This window comes from Papaver somniferum, chromosome 5 (genome assembly GCF_003573695.1).
Source record: "Papaver somniferum cultivar HN1 chromosome 5, ASM357369v1, whole genome shotgun sequence".
Lineage (NCBI taxonomy): Eukaryota > Viridiplantae > Streptophyta > Magnoliopsida > Ranunculales > Papaveraceae > Papaver > Papaver somniferum.
The window spans coordinates 170,372,440-170,390,631 of NC_039362.1; the positions used below are offsets into that span (position 1 = coordinate 170,372,440).

Sequence of the window (18,192 nt, forward strand, 5' to 3'; positions counted from 1 at the left end):
GACAGTCAGACTCAATCAAGGAAAAATATATCCAAGAGTTATATCTTTATTTCTCAAATCAATCTGCAATCGAACAGATAGGAATCTGTGAGCCTGATCAATAAGATAAATAACTTGAATGGTACCAAAGACCAATGTGCATGTGCCAATCAATTTATATCAACAACCAAAGGTTGGATTATATAATTGATTAAACTATGCACAAACTGTGATATTTCAATTATATAAAAATATAATGCGGAAAAGAAATAACACAGACACCAGAAATTTTGTTAATGGGGAAACCGCAAATGCAGAAGAACCCTGGGACCTAGTCCAGATTTGAACACCACACTGTATTAAGCCGCTACAGAATCTAGCCTACTACAAGTTAACTTAGGACTGGAATGTAGTTGAACCCTAACCAATTTCACACTCACTAAGGTACAGTCGCGTTCCTTATGTCTCTGAATCCCAGCAGGACTCTACGCACTTGATTCCCTTAGCTGATCTCACCCACAACTAAGTGTTGCTACGACCCAAAGTCGAAGACTTGATAAACAAATCTGTATCACACAAAAAAGTCTATTGAATAGATAAATCTGTCTCCCACAGAAATACCTACGAGCTTTTGTTCCGTATTTTGATAAATCAAGGTGAACATGAACCAATTGATACACCGAACTTATATTCCCGAAGAACAGCCTAGTAATATCAATCACCTCACAATGATGTTAATCGTATGGTAGCGAAACAAGATATTTTGGAATCACAAACGATGAGACGAAGATGTTTGTGGCTTCTTTTTATCTTACCTATCGGAGATTGAATCTCGAGAAAATATTAGAGAAGATAGTACTCAATAAGATAGAACAAAGTAAGATCAGAACACGCAACTACAGAGAAAATAGTTGGGACTGGATTTAGAATCCCAATGAAGTCTTTAAGTCGTTAACCTATAATGGTTTTAGAAAAACCTAGGTTAAAGGAGAATCAACTCTAGCCGCAACTAGTATCACACAGGAGGTGTGGGGATTAGGTTTCCCGGTTGCTAGAGTTATCCCTTATATAGTATTCAAATCAGGGTTTGCAATCAATATTGCATTGGTAACAAAGCATTCAATATTTACCGTTAGATGAAAACCTGATTAGATTCAATCTAATATCTTGCAACCGTTAGATTGAACTTAGCTTGTTATACACAAATGAAATGTGCCTTCATTTGGATATGGGTAACCGTACCTAAACATGTACACTTGGTTGGCCCAATAATAGTTAACCGAAGTTAGCCATATGAACACTTTCATATCAACCTTGTTCATCTTTATCATAACTAGTTCAAATGACTCAAATGAAACTAGTTATAGAGTTTTTCAATTGTTTATATTCTCATATAAGTATACAAGACACAATCGAAGCAAAATCGATTTTGATTCACTAGAATCAATTCATGAACATTATAGCCACGGTTTGCAAAAGATTGCATTCCTTATTATATAAATGTATTTGTTCATGAATAAACCAATTTTTAAAACATAACCCACTCAAGTATGCAGACGGGTACGCACACTTAGAGTCTCGGACTTGGTCTGTCCACCAGTATGCAAAAGGGTAAGCATATTGTCGTTCACGACCTAACTCAGTTGAATTATTATGCAAACGGGTACGCATACTAAATTCCCGGACTTGGTATGTTACGCCAGTACGCATATTAAGTCCCCAGACTTCAACTGTTGAACCAGTACGCATACGGGTATGCATACTATGGTTTCCAGACTTGGAATAACATGCAACAGTTAGCATATAAGTACGCATGTTGTGTCATATCCAATCAATGGTTAATTGTTTTAAACTCCATTTCAATTATTGAAACATTCTTAGAAGACAGGAATAACTTCCTTACACAAACTATTAGCTTCAAAGCAATTTTCAATGATCAGTAGATCAATACGAAACATTCCGAGTCTACATCAAATGATTGTCTCACACAAATCATGTAAGATGTTACCATGCGATTTTCACATGATCATCTTTTGACTTTCGTCAAGAATAGAAGATGAACTTGGCTAAGGCGAAAGCTTACCAACACATATTTCGAGAAATATGTAAGCGAGATAAACTCAGATCGAAATATCAAATGTGTATAAATTAAAGTCTATATAGCTATACGACTTTTGTCTCAATAGGAGATATAATAGAAATAGACTTCTGAGTGATAGATAAGTTCAAGTCTCCACATACCTTTTGTTGATGAAGTTCCACAAGCTCCCCTTAGTAGTTCTCCGTCTTCAATCGATGAACGTCGTGAAGTCTAAATATCAACTACACATTTTATCCTAATCCGAGACATAGCTATAAGTAGACTAGAAATCAATACTTATAGTTTTGGCAACTTAAATTGACAAACAAGCTTGAGATAGCAACGCTTGCGAGTTCGACCGAGCAGTGCTCTAACAGATGCAAGGGACATGTTCAGGAAAAATGTCGGAAAATCGAGAAGAATAACTCAAGGATAGTTAAACTTCAGAATGACATGCATAGAATGAGTCAACTTTTGAAGAATAATCGGAGAACTTCAAAACCGAGGAGACAACGGAGTAAAAGAACCACAAAAGTAAGAATTCTGAATACACAAAGGACCTTGAAAAGTCACCCAGTGACACAAGCGATGAGTGTCTCACTCATCCCAAGAACCAAGAACCAAAACCCATTTTTCAGTAGCAAGTACCGGGTTGGGTAGGAGACAATGTTTGCTCCCAAATATAGGACATAGTTTTTACGCCGGCCTGACCAAGCCTTGCACAACCTGTAGGCAAAGAACATAATCCTGAATGCAACCTCAATATTTTAGCTTGAGAAAATGAGGTTGCATAAAATTCGTCACATTACCTGTTGTGATGACAAGGATTCTCAAGTACGGATTGACCACTTTCGTAATATTATAGTTGTGTGACTCATCTCATAATATTTCATATAATTGTTGGTATAAATGATTTTGTCGAGCTAGCTCCAAAATCTAAAATACATAACTGTGTTCCATAACCAATTAACCACTCACCAAAAATTTCTCACAGCACCTTGCCAAAGTTGCCAATCATTGCGCATCACCGACTTGCCCAAATGCCATGTTGCGCAATCATCGCGCATCACTGACTCCGTCAAATTCCATGTAGCGCCATCACTGCGCGTTACCGATTAAGCCGCATGTCATGTTGCGCAATGATTACGCGACACCCTCCCGGCCACATGTCATGTTGCGCAATGATTAATTGCACTAAAATATATGTCAGTCAGAATATTTTGAGCTACGTTAAAATACATCACGTAATCTAAATTAAAGTGAATGTTTGAGAATGGTTTTGCACATGATTTATAACGAGTGCGCACTTGATATTTTAATCTCATCCTTTAATCTAATTTTTAAAATTACAAAACATAAGACGAGATTCTTAATACGGAATAGTATATGTTTACCAGTATTTAATCAATCATATTCTACGAAAATCTATGCTACGATGTATTGGTTCTTTGTATCCGCTGAAATAAAATTTTCCAACACGGTCAACTTAGGATTCCATTGATAACACCTCACAAACCTTGCTTGATTCGAATGATTTTGGAAAGGTTAAAAGAGAGTGGTCACTGGTCATGCACAACCATATATAGATTAAAGCAAAAAGTGTAACATCAACATTTGAATGAACGAATGTGTTTCTTGCTTTCTTGTATGACACAGACAGAATTTAAAGTTAGATCTTAAAATTAATTTACAACTCCATAAAATCACCACATTGGATCAGTAACTATATAAATCAAAACCCATTATTCGTTTATTTTTCTAGTTGTTCTAAGTTCAAATTTAAAATGATATGTTCCTTAAATTGTTCTCGGGGGCGGCAACATAGTATAATGTAATAAGTTGTAGAAATATTTTTGCAGGTGGATTAGTACACGTAGTGTGGTCTATGTAGATAACACAAATGTATGCGTTATTTGATGTACTTAGGATCCATTTGCCTTAGATTAATTAAAGGAGGTAGTGCAGTTTCAGGTTGTAGCCGAAGCCTGCGTTCACTATTAAGCGTTTTGTATCCCCAGTTACACGAAATAATAATTTCATCATTAATTAAACTACCTCCAAATGTATAACTCTAATGCAGATATCTCACCCTAAGTATTCAATGCCACCTTTTACTATATTAGTCAAACTACACTTGACAGTTTTCTTTTGTTAACCATTTAACATTCGATCTCGTAATTATTTTTTTCCTGATAACTTCATAATCCCATTGTCACAAACATATTTTCCATAACAACTGACAACACCCATATTAAATTTAGAATATATGTTGAAAACCTAACAAAACATAATGTTAATTAAAGTAAGTAAGATGCCTAACAAAACATAATGTTAACTAAAGTAAGTAAGATGTAAAGTTGATTGAGGAAAAGATTATAAAAAGTAATCATATCTTTTTCTTCATCGTTGATTGCAGTATTGGATTGGGTGTTTTGACTTATGGTATCAACCATCACTTAAAAAACCCCAATCAAGTGCACTAATATACCCTAGTAGTTGCATGTTTTAATTTTATGTTTTTCGGTCTTTTCCAGATCGAGTTTGGTGATGGGTTTTGATGAACATGATATATGCTTTAATTTTCAATATAAATTCTATGATTTGCCTTTGGATTCTTCAATATCCATTCTCTAGCTAGTCTTTTTTTATCTTTCTTCAGTGATAATTCCGTAAAAATGAAGCATTACATGATAAGATGTGCCAAACACATAAAATTCAATATATGTGGTTTGTATATCATGTAATTGGACTCTGATGAGCAAATTTATAAATTTTTACCTCCTTATTTATGTTTTTTTGGTACTCTCATTTGTGCTTATTTATTTATCTTGTACTCATACAAGTTTATTTAACGTAGCTCAAAATATTCTGACTGACATATTTGGTGTGACGTTATCTAAGGGAATCAATTGCGCGGAGTCCTGCTGGGATTCAAGAGGCATAAGGAGCGCGACTTTAGCTTAATAGGTGGGATACCTTTTAGGGCTCAACTACATTCGAGTCCGAAGTTAATTGGTAGTAGGCTAGTGTCTGTAGCGGCTTAATACAGTTTGGTGTTCAATCTGGACTAGGTCCCTGGGGTTTTCTGCATTTGCGGTTTCCTCGTTGACAAAACTTCTGGTGTCTGCGTTATTTCTTTTTCTGCATTATATTGTTTATCTTTATAATTAAAATATCACAGGTTTTTCATTGATGAATCATAATAGATACATCCGACCTAGTTTGTTGGATACGACTTGATTGATTCTTGGACATTGGTCTTTGGTACCGTCCAAGTTATCTATTTTTGATTAGGTTCACGGATTTGATTCTGTAAACGTTCTAATCGCAAGAGCGAGAGATAGAGATATATAACTCTAGATATTATTCCTTGATTGAGTTTAACTCTAGGAGTTGTATTGAGTTTGTCCATACAAATTTCCTAAGAAAAAGTTGGTGGTGTAATTTGGTACCCTCGCGTTTTCACATACCCATTACGAGAAAATGTCAGGAAAGGCGGACAATTGGTAAAAGTAGAGGATTAGTGGATGTAAAACCAACCAGTCTTCCCTTCACAATACTACTCAAATACCTCCACTTCCTACGATATCAGGGTGTTCGACTATGAACAACTAACACAAATTTCCAGAGAACATAGAGAACTTACAACTTCCATTTTTACAAGCAAGTTCTATCATGAGATAATTCATACACAGACATATCTTATGGAGCTTGTCTCTCTGATCTCAACATATTCTCTGCTTCCCTCCCTAAGATCAACCGTTCTCATTCATTTTGTGACCGAAGCAAGACTGGAACGGCCATTTCTTGGTTTAGGCCAGAATTGTACAGATTGATCTCTCGAATCTACAGTACTCCTGTGTAGTACATTTGTTTATGGTTTAGACTCGTTTCTCATCAACCTACCTACTTTTACTCTTTTCTCTAGAATTAGTTTTTGCCCTACAACACAGATCTCGAAAAAGTAGACATGCTGAACTTCATTATTATTACATAAAACCATTTTACGGTCTTAAATAAGTTCAGCGGGGAAAAGTACAAATAAACTAATATCTATTAACTAAGATTCTGAATCACATTCGAGTATACAAATTTTTAATCCTACGAACGATGACTTAAAATAAGGTTTCCACCATTGTTGACCATAAAAAACTTGAGTTTTCAACTAAGTAACACACTTACACCATTATGAGGTCCAGATTCTTTATTCGAATCTTGTTGAGATGAGAAACGATGGAAAGATTTATCATGCAAAAAAAATAATTCATCTCAGAATCTTGGGTTATATTGATATAAAATAAATATTGCAACCGGTCTTCATCACTTTCATCTATCTTCTTGATTTCAATATAGTAGTCAAATAATAGTTTTTCGTCTTGTTTGAGATATAACTCAAGAAGGAATAGATGAGAGCCATAGTAACAGGTTAAAAATTCAATACCCCAAATACATTTATTAGAAAGGGTAAAATAGGGAGCCAGGATATACAGGTAAGGAATATATTCAAGGATTCGGGAAACATCCCCTTTTGTAGCCTAGTGGATTTGCCCACACAAAATTTTGTAGCACAAACCATTTGTATTCATTTACGAGGTCCCTCGCTATCTTGATCCATCTCTTGAAAATTACTTAAACTAGGTTTTCCATATACTTGATATCCGCTGATCTTTTGGTTAAATAACTTGAATTGGGATTTTATAAGATTTCACTTTAGTATGCTTATGGACCAAGGAATTTCTCATACAGGCTCTTACAAGAGAATCCAAATACAGAAAAGAAACAAAATGAAGAACATAGCAACAACGAAAACCAAATACAAACAAATTTAATGTATTTTTGGCTACCATTTATTGGAAGTCGAAATTCCAACTAATAATGGTAAGATCATGTATGACGAAGTGTACTGATCTTTTGTGAGGATGTGGTGAACGTTGAAAATATTTTCTTAGTTTTTGTTCGAGTATCATGAAGAAATAGCACCAACATGTCAAAATAAAGCCACTAATATTTAAGATTGTAATTTTGTCAACAGATCCTATAAATCATACAAACATGTGCTCCCTTAAGTAAACACGCACTAATATTAAAGGTTGTGTTTGATAATAGAAAAATGAAACAATTTCTTGGAAAGTGTATTCCATGGAATCAGTTTCTTTGGGAAGGCTTTTTTTTTTCTTTCTTAATAAATAAACCAGGGATTAAACCTGGAAGTTACAGAACATGAAAAACAAATTACATAGCCCTGCCTGCAAATCACTCTCACACCAGACCAAGGAACGAATCTCTAGTAACCGAATCTCAGTTGACGGAATCACACTCAACAGAATCCCAAAGAACCAGTAACACCCATTTGTATCCGGGCGGGTTTGAATCGGCGAAACATGATCCACAACCCTTGAAGAACATTTTTTTAAAATACTCTGAAGACTACAGCTAGAAGAAGGTTGAATTGAAACTCTATCAACTGGAAACAATGAACTCGTCGGAACTCTTGTACCTGCCGGAAAAAATCATAACCAAACTTGGAACGGCTGTCGAACAGCTCGTGACCCAAACTTAAGAACCCCATAACAGAGATGATCACAAGATCCACAAGAGAAAGTAACAGAGCAGGCCAGATAAACATAAAACTAAACCTAGTAGACGAGGAAGTTGCTGATGCCAAGATTTGTTGGTAGATGAGTGCTGAAGTTGTTGGTACGCCTTGATTTCTTGTCTTAAACAGATCACAAACCATGCTTACACAAACAACAATATATCCTAACAAACAAAACCAAAATCGCATAGAACAAACCCTAAAAAAACATAAACGAAAACAAATACAAAAGGAACAGAAATTACAGCATTAATTAAAGGAAAAACATGTCTATCAAACGAGAGACGTGGCTGCTCAGATCTGCTCCAGAGGAGCCGATCTGAGCAGGAGGCGGCAAGGGAAGATGGGGTTTTCGTTTAGGAAGAAGAAGAGGAGGAAAGAGGAGGAGGAAAGAGGAGGAAAAAAAAATCTCGGGAAGGCAAGAAAGGACTTTCTATAGAATTGCTTGAAATTAAGTTTAAAACATACTTTTGGAGTCTTAGACCACACTTTTTTTATAATTTAATGGAAATAGATTTTTTTTTTATAATAACTTTTAGCCTTAGGTTTAACACGAGAAAAAGCCAAAGAAAAAGAAATTCTAATTAGCTAAGGCCAAGCACTATGGTAAGGGATATCCCTTAGTTATCCTTTATTTGAAGCGTAGCGAAATGGGTCCAAAAGTCATCTCACTATGGGAAAAAGGCATACCTTAGCTAAACAACAGGCAAATAGTGCCAAACGGATAATGAGTATCCCTTTCGTAAAATAAAAAGAAGAGTTTTTAGTAAAATAAAAACAGGAAAAAATAAAAGTTTTAGCGTAAAATAGTGAAAACCAGAAACGGATACCGAGCTTCGTTTGAATATTGCAAGGATACTTGGTTTCCGTAAAGTAGAAAATTCCACGGAAACTCAATTTTCAAATGATTTCTCTACTCTACAAAACTCATTAGATGTGATCGACTTTGAAATGTAGCTAAGCAATATCGCTACATTTAAGCTACAAGAAAGACCATACTAGTTGGATGGTGCTATAGTTAAGATATAGGAATGCGAAATCGCTAACCATAGTTCTTGGCTTAAGTGAATTAAATTTGGGCTTTTTGCTGAATCGAAGATTCGTGTAAGAGCAAGTCTTATGGAGGAATCCAACTTATTCCAAGTGTGGAAAAATCATGGAATGTCAAGTCTAGTGGCTTCCAAGTTGGGGTCTTTCACAGAAAATCCCCCAGGGTTCCACGGTTTCGTGGAAGGGTTCGTGGAATCCATGTGAAAGCCAATAAGAATAGCGCAGTAGCAGACAAGAAACGTTATTAAGAATAGCACTAAAAAAATGCTATTAAGAATAACACTCAGTGCTATTAAGAATAGCATTTTTTTTATCCGTATATTTAAAATGAATTGTTGAAATCTAACGGCTGAGAAAAAAACACTATTCTTAATAGCACTCGGTGCTATTCTTAATAGCGTTTTTTTAGTGCTATTATGAATAATTCTTTCACTATTCCACTTGCGGTTCCATCCACAGTTCCAAGTGTTGAGGTGACGTGGAAGATGAAAGGATTCTACCATAAGACTTGGTCTAGAGGAATTTACAGCAAATGAATTGAACGCTTGGGAATCTTGAATATAAAAGATTGGGTTGGTGAGTTGGGATAGCACTAGTACAGAAGTATTAATCAGATATAGTGTGTGGTAGTGACTAGTCCCCTCTCTTACTTTCTTTCTCTACCTTTTGTAAGCAAATTGTTTCTTTGCCTCATTATAGTTAAACAGAGGACCACTTACTTGAATTTCATATGGAAGATCCCAATCTTCTTCGCTGTAAAGCTGTCTCAATATCTTCTTCACATCTAATAACTAATTTCTCTCCAGATAACAAAATCTAGTTTCACCATTGCCTCACAATTTCGGATATAAAATCAAGAAAAGAGTGACATCAGGTATCACAGCCAATCTCTCTGACAAAAACAAACTATATGAAGACAACAAAATCTTTGCTAATTTCAGACCGTATACTATCTTGTTTTCACTTCAAACTACTGCATGGTGACATAATTTCTTATAGGTGTCTGCTACAGAACACACAACAATAAAAACTTGAGCATGGTTAAATCATTAGAGAATGGCAGCAATGAACACAAAGAATCTCCTGATTTTCATTCAATTCTTTGAGTAAAAAAAAAGATACAACCCAAAACCGCAAAACCTTTCTCTTATGGATGAAAACCAACACTCCCCTCCCAATTACATACAACAGATTTGATAGATTTTATATGTTATCTAAAAATAGATTTCTATATTTATATAAGCTTATTTTCTTCCTTTACTGTAGATGTCTACAGACCCTCCCCTCAATAGTCTGTACAAACTAGAGATTAACTATGACAAACGTAATATTACCGTTGGAAAAGATACCTGAAATTGAATTCATAGGGCATCACTTCTACGAGTTGTGAAACAGGTTCCTTTCGCCGCCTCTCAATACAGTTGAGTGCTTCCTTCCTTAACTCGGTCGGTAATTGCAGACATATCCAATCCAGTAATGATTCTAAATCCTTTGCGAAGTCGAGCATGTACCAATCTAACAATTTTGGAATCGCTAATTTGTGCAATTTAGAGATGCCAACTGCTGCTTGCAAGTAGTCTTTTTTAGCTGTTTCAAGATCATTTTCAACTTGGGAAGCAGTGTATACTCTCACCTTCAGATAAGACGGTGTTGCAAAATTCAGTATATCTTAGGAAACTAATATTGTCGCTCTTAGATGAGTTGAATGAATAGGAAACTTAGGGGAGAAAAACTTACAGCTGGAGAGGACCTGCTTCCACACGAGAGTGCAAATGTAACCAAAGGCTCAGACCACTCCAATCCAAATAGGCTTTTTGCAGTCATTTCCTCATTTATTGTACCTTTAGAATATGTCTGATGAAAACAATAGGTTTTCATATTCTGAATTCTCGAACAAGGTAGAAAGCAAAAAAGTTTGATATGAACAATGGCTTACCGATTTTAAATGATAAGGCAGCCTCAAAATGAAATGCTCGATCGTCATCGCATTCAGTGACTGTCCGCTGACGTTTAAGGTTGCCTGAGAAATTAGAGGTGCTTTAGCTACACAATTTAGTAACATGAGGAGATGGTAGCAGCCTCAACATAATGAACATCCAGTCTATATGAAAGCAAGTTGTCATAGAAATATAGAGGCCGGTAAGTAAGTATATGTTACCTTCTGCATCAATGCAACAATCATCTCCGGACTGTCGGGTATCCCATGCTCTAAGAAGGCCTGAAGAAGCATATACCACCAGTAAAGCAATATTTTTTTTTCCAATTGACAAAGATTATAAGGATTTCAAATTCATTGGGAAAATGTAGAAAGTTTTATTGAAGGTGGTCGAAAAGTTTTTCTACTTACGTTCATCATACAAGAATTATAGATATTGATCCAAAAAGCGAGCTTCTGTTGATGATCAAGTCCCTGTAAGTTAACTAATGCTAGTTTTCCGAGAAGAATCCTGAAAACCGAACGACATAGTAAATGCCTAGTATTATTGAAAGGATTACAGTACAATTAAGAGAAACCTAACCAATGAACCTCAACGAAACTTACTTAAGTCTTTGGATTAGAAATATAGAGTTAGTTCTCCAGCAAGGATTCATCGAGCTAGCTTCAATTGTGCAAAGATGTTTATACGGCCCAATATCTCTTTTACATAACTCCTTACTACAAATACCATAAGGGTCTCCAAATTCCATTTCTTCACAATTTTCATTAGACTCCATTCCTCTATTTCTCTGTGTGTTCATTCTTAAGAAGATGCTCGACAAACACTTCACTATATCCTCCGAAGTTTTGTTCGGGCTATTGCTTTCCCCTTCTGACATTCTTTCATCTTGAATTCCATGAATTTTATGTTCTGCCTTATCTTGGTCTATACTACATTCTAGCTGAAATTCAAAAAACCTTTGTTCAAATTCTCTATATACATTTAAAATCGAATTGCTTTGTATAAGAAATTATTGATGCTCAGTACCATACCTGTGATTTTTTAAGACCAAAATTCTTCACCATTGGAGCTTTCTTTATCGTGGTTCTGATTCTTGCACCTGGGTCTTTCTTTGTCTTGGTAGCGTTAATACAAGAATGATTCTCTTTACCCCTAGTATCTTCTAATGATTGAACCGAATGAGGATGGAACTTTTTCAAGGATCGTTTTCCATCCGTCGGTCTATTAACATTACTCACGGTTCGGTCCGAAACCGAGTCAGTTGCCAATTGGGTTGAATTGGAAGAAATTGTACTGATACTAGTAGTAACTGGTATATGTCTAGAAGTTGTCGATGTTGATGAATTTCCTTCCGATTGAGATGAAGATTTAACAGCTTCTTGATAAAGCCCTTGTCTACAATTTACAACTTGTTCTTCTAACCTAACAACCTCTTCTTCCAAAACAGCTACCTCAGCTAGAAGTTCTAATGTCTGAAATCAAAATTTTGACTTTCATTCAATCATACAAATGTATTTCCATTAAATAAAGAAGCTCTAAATCTGAATTTTGCCCCTAAATTATGACTGCAATTCATAAAAATGTACTTACATATGGAGGTAGATATGGGGGAAGACGAGGTAGAACACCTAATGGTCTAGTAAAAGCTCTTTCTAATGCTCTGTGAACATTTTCTTCATATCTTAGTTTCTTCTTTAGCTTATCAACCTGTAAAATTAGATTTCATTACAGCAGTATAACAGAGATAATGGACACACACAGAGACTGGGAAATAGATAGATGAATTACATCTTGTTGTAAAGCCATTTTTCTTTCTCTTCTTGATCTACGACGACTGGCAGTTGTAGATTTCTCGGATTCCATTGATGCAATCCTAGTTTGTTTCTCCAGCTTCACACACAGAAAAAACAAAATCAGGATAAGTTAGACAGAATTCCCACCTATGTAAAAAATCTTTGTTTCTTGTCCGAATAAAATACTTTGAGATAAGAAATTTCCACAATCTGCAAAACAATACTGCAATCAAAGGCACAGAAGCCTTACACATTGATCTAGCAATCTCAGAAGATTTACAGTTTTGAAACTTCGTCAAGTTAAAAGATAAAACAAAAATGATAAACAGAGAGAAAGCGAAAGCTTATCTACCAAAGAAAATCTGAGGACCCATTAATATCTTTTAAAAAAGGTAAGCTTTGATGACTCTATAAAACTTTACAAGTTACAACCATATAAAGAAACCCATTTTTGACAGAGAGTAGTAAATTAAAAGATACAAATCAGTTTAAAAATCCCTACTTTTTCATGGTTCACTGGAGCTTCTGCTTTCATGGTTTGAATTCTTGTTCTGACTCTGGTATTCATCTTTAATTTCTCCTTTTAAGAACAGACTAAATGAAGAACAGAGTAATATCCTGACCTGAACCAAAAAATAGCATAATTAATAAAAAAGATGTACTAGTAATTAAGATTACCGATAAACAGCAACAGAGAGATAGAGAGATAGACCTTGAGAGAGAAAGTGATAAACTATTACTCCTACTTCATTCAAGAAGCGGGAAAAATGAAAATTGAATGAGACTAGTCACAATTTGCAAAGAAATTCTCGGTTTCTGTGAATTAAAACAAATGAAATCTGCAGTGGAGTAGACGACGAGATTTGTTGTAGCTGAACTTCATCGAAGAAAGCAAAACAGAAGAAAGAAAAAAGAAAGAAGAAGCACTTTTGAATCTTTTGATTTGACAATGGCGAAACACCAAATTATGTTCAATTAAAAAATTCAGTGATGAAATTTTACTCGACGAGGACTGAAGAATGACTGAATCTCTCTTCTCTCTGTCTATCTTGAAGCTTTTAAAAAAATAATGGAGGTTACGACAAACAAAAGGCTCCCCAGTCACAATATAGTGTATAGAGTTATGTGAAAGCAACACGCATGCGCATCTGGCGTATGTTAGCACGTAGCTTTCCCGGATTCAAACTTCCTTTTATGGCAAAAATACCGAAACTGCCCTTATTTAAGGTGGAGAATGTTTTACCCTAAAATGAAAATATGCTGAGTTTACGTGGGGTATTGTCAAATGGCCGTGAAATAAATACTCCACTATACAAATTGGGCAAATTTTCGATTTGATACTTCCTGGTGATATGTAATTTCTGGTAGCATTTTAAGTAAATTGGGATACGTGTTAAGCAAAAAAGGTTTGGTGTGAGGTCAAGAAAGTTTTTCTCATTTTCATCAAACATTTTGGTGTGATTTCGCATCCCACGACTAGAGGAAAAAAAAGGGTTTGGGTTGTGTTAATTAAAAGCTGCAGAAATCACATGGCTTCCGAATAAAGCGTTTTTTCTCACATACAGTGTCTAAGGGGGTTATTTTAGTCATTGAAGTTGAGCTTAAGACATGTTAATTAGCACGTGTACTGCATGTGATACGATGTGCTTGTTGTAATTAGTAGGAGCATTGGTTTTTCGGTGGAGACTAAGAAGCAAAACAGAGTAACTAGAATCTCAACTCTAGAATATACTGAACGGTGTGGGAGGGGGGATAATGTGAAGAGGGGGTGCTGTCGTGATAGATGATGACACAGGGAGAAGAGATAGAGAAATGTGAAGTCACTATTTATAGAGACGTAACGGAACGGGAACGCCACGATACAAGCTGAATTTGGTGGGACCAATTTTCAGACGTTATCATACATACTAACAGAAATGGTGTCACGTGTATAAGAAATCGAGTTCCACTTATTACACAACTTGCTAAAAGTCTTATAGGACAGCATGGGGAAGGCAGGCACTTGGACAATCAGGGGAATGTGAAGGCTATTTTGTGGACGACGGAGGCGGTAGTACCGTGTTTGACTGATGCAGATTGTTTTTTGTTTTTGTATATATATATGTATATATATATTTTATTTTATTTTGTGATAGGGAAGGGCAAATACTGATTGTTATTGCCTAGGCCGGGAGCTGTTGACCTGACGAGTAGTCCGGGAAAAGAAGAAAGCTAGGGCCTCTAAGACGAACCTTATATTGGGATTAATCATTTGTAGTTTATTGTTTTCTTGATGAAAGGAAGGAGCAAATTTTGAACATGAAGAATACTCTTGTTACGTATAAAATGGTGTCTAGTTTGAAAATGAAGTTTAACGAAAGTGTCGCAGTGGACAAACATGGGATTTGTTTGTGGAATCAACAAACATGAAAAATGAATTGGCAAACCAACAAAATTGTTGGCTTGTTGAGTGGGACGGAAGAACAGGCACATTGATGAAACATCGGGCGGTTTTGGCAAACACGCTGGTGTTTGAACCACAAACACTGGCGTGTGTCCCGAAACCGCCCGGTTTTCCTTCACGCGCCAGTGTTTGAACTCAATCGTCCAGCGTGTGAACCAAAACCGCGAACGACGACATTTGGACGATTGAAAAATCTTGTCATCCAACAACTAGAATTTTCAGTTCTATAAATACTCCTCATTTCAACTCCAAATTCACACATCCTAAATCTCTTCACTCTCAAATCATCTACAAAAATGCCTTCTAGAGTTCGTGGTGTTAGATTCACTCAACAAGAGGATTTAGCTATTTGTAGAGCCTTTGTTTTTCACATACATGAAGTTATTTTTAGGAATGTAGCCGAATCGACGTTGTGTTTCTGAGAGAAAGTTTATTGAATGTTCGTCGCTGAAACGGGGAACATTTATGGGCATGATTCTCACATATTGTCGTATCGTTTTAGTGTAATTAGTCGTCATGTATCGGAATTCGTAGTTGTGCTAGTGCACAATCACAAAAATAAACTCTATGGTGAAACTGTAAATGAAGTGGAACCAAGAACACTAGCGATGTGGGCAGTATCTCACGGCGGACGTCCTTTCGACTTCCGTGCTTGTTTCAACATTTTTAGGGTGCTCAACAGATACGATCCTTACATCGTCGTAGGAATTCCACCATCCAACGAGAATTGACGCATATGTAGTAGTTGTTTTAATCTAATTTATTTTCTTTATTCTCATGTATGATGATGCAGTATGTTTTTATTTATGATATTGATTGTGAAAATGTGAAGACATCCACATGTTTGATTTAGATAATCATAATAACACAAAATAAACACCAAACTAAATAACATAATTCCATAGTGAATCTATTTGTCCTTCAACTTCAATCAGTTCACTCCACCAAAAAACACCTAAGACATTCCCAGAGATGCCTTCCATATGTGTCTTCAGAAGAAGTGCACAAATGCTTAAAAGTCTTGCAACCGGGCTTTGAGCATCCACTGATTCTTTGTGGAAAATGTTTGTATTCGTGATCTCCACATCCACAATGCTTGCAGTGTAATAAATTCTTCTTCAATTTGGCTTTAAGTTTGAAGTTTTTGCAGAGTGTTACAAATTTTTCTTCTTCTTTAACCTTCATAGCATCATCTAGCATATGTGGTTCCTCCGGACAGTTGGGATCTTGACATTGCAAATACCTGAGCTTTTCCGGTTGTGATTCAATCACCATTCTGATGCGTGAACAACCTTCCCGCGGACACTTTGAATACATCCAAGTGCATTGCATAAGACAGTGGTTATCCATGAAACATAATGGACAAACCTCTTTTGCTTCGACACATAGTATTTTCTTCATTTTTCCTTTAGAAAACATGGTGGATATTATTGGCTTGAAAGAAATCTGTTGGTTTGGTTAAAGAATCAAATAACAAAAAAAATAGTCGTTGGTAATTCAAACGGGCGATCATAGTAAAGTCGTCCGGTCATGGTAAAGCCGTGCGGCTTTACTACAAACGCCAACATCTAAATTTCCAACGACTCGATTTTATTTCTCATCCTATAAGTTCCATTCTTCCCATCTCCAAATTCGCATCTTCTTCTTTCTTTATAAAATTCTTAATCTCTCTCACTTTGCAGAAATGTTTGCTAGAAATCGTGGTCCCAAGTTTACTGAAAAAGAGGATATAACAATATGAAAAGCATTTTTTTTTCATAGGGTAATCTTTGGTATATTTTCTTTTCTTTTTCTTTTTTTTTTTTTTTTTTTAAACAAAGGCCTTCAAAAAGGCTAATGGTCCTCCTCAACTGTTGGTAGAAGCTAAACATGAGGGGTAGACCAGTACATGGTAGAATTGTTTTTCTTAGCCTATAGAGCAAGCTCATGAGCTATAGAGTTACAATAACGAGGTTGGAAACTAAAAATACAAGTAGTTAACTTACAAGAAAAGAAGTGAATGTATTTAAAGATAGTATCCGTACGAATCCCCATCAAAATTCCCAGCAGAAAATTGGTCGATAAGGGATTTCGCATCACTTTCTATGATGATATGAGTTAACTGTTGCTTCAAAGCTTTCTTCAGTACTCCCCAGATGGCTCTTGCTTCAGCTTCTTCAGCAGAATGTACTTCAAAGACTAAGGATGCACAAAAGGTTGCTTTTCTTGAGAAGTCTCGCATCACATACCCTGCACCAGTTGGTCCAGAAATATCATCAAAGGCACCATCAATATTTCATTTAATCCATCCAAAAGAAGGGGGCATCCATTTATCACAAATACTGACAGAAGTAACAGTAAAGATAGTCAAACTAGTTTTCCTAGTGAGGAGCATAACTCTGGCTCTAACTAGGATAGTAGTATGGTTTTCATTGATACTTTGGAAGATGAGATTGTTTCTACTGGTCTAAAGAGACCATAAAATAGCCACAAAAAGACTTTAGTCATCCTTAGAGAGTTTAGATTGAGGATCAATTAACCAGAAAAGAAGCCAATCAATAAAATACTTATTTTGAAAAAATTGAGTGTTTATGTTGAAATCAGAGATGAACCAGACTCTGCTGGCAAAGGGACAAGTGATCAGAGCATGCATAATAGTTTCCTGAGGATCAGACACCTAGGACAATCCATACTATGCATAGGCATTCTAGTGTGAAGGATAGTTCTGGAGGGTAAATCATTTCTTGCTGCTCTCCACATAAAACTTGAATTATGTAAGAAACTCTTACTTTCCAGATAAGCTTCCAAAGATTTTTACAAGGGGAAGGCCTAGGGCCTCTGAGTCCCAGGTAGGAAGATTTAGATGAAAACTTGCCATTCTTTCTACTAAACAAAATACCAGACTTTTCAAAATTTATTTCTTGCCCAGAGGCCAGGAAATACTTTTGAAGATAGTCTTTTATGACTTCAAAATTTTGAGAAGTAACTTTAGAAAACAGGAGAGAATCATCAGCAAACAAAAGATGAGTCATTTCAGGGGAATCTTTACAGACTTTGACACCTTTTCAAAAACCCTTCTTCTGAAGATTATCAATGTAAGAAGATAGATCTTCAGAGCAAATGATGTAAAGATAGGGAGAAAGAGGATCTCCCTGTCTTATCCCTCTTTCAGGTTGGAAAAATCCAGTAGGGCTACCATTAAGAATGAAAAAATAAGACACAGTAGAAACACAATGGTTTTTTAGTTTAACCCAGTGGTTAGACAGACCCATTTTAGTTAAAACCTTTTCTAGAAAATCCTACTCCAGCTTGTCATAAGCCTTAGACATATC

The 18,192-nt window shown here is 35.9% G+C and overlaps 1 protein-coding gene across 2 annotated transcripts; it reads right to left on the reverse strand.

The window, feature by feature from the left end:
• Nucleotides 1-9,771: 9,771 nt before the first annotated feature.
• Nucleotides 9,772-13,500, reverse strand: LOC113283610. 2 transcript variants are annotated; one of them, XM_026532941.1, is made up of 11 exons: nt 13,151-13,500; nt 12,941-13,061; nt 12,434-12,535; nt 12,236-12,352; nt 11,677-12,117; nt 11,248-11,585; nt 11,053-11,152; nt 10,864-10,923; nt 10,642-10,725; nt 10,443-10,559; nt 9,772-10,338 (listed from the first exon to the last, which is right to left on the reverse strand). In XM_026532941.1, exons 2-11 carry the CDS (start codon nt 13,004-13,006, stop codon nt 10,036-10,038), a joined length of 1,728 nt encoding a protein of 575 aa, XP_026388726.1. In that variant the 5' UTR covers nt 13,007-13,061; nt 13,151-13,500; the 3' UTR covers nt 9,772-10,035. The 2 variants fall into 2 exon arrangements, with proteins under 2 accessions (XP_026388726.1, XP_026388727.1); XM_026532942.1 differs by lacking the exons at nt 12,941-13,061; nt 13,151-13,500 and adding an exon at nt 12,689-12,729.
• Nucleotides 13,501-18,192: the final 4,692 nt, after the last annotated feature.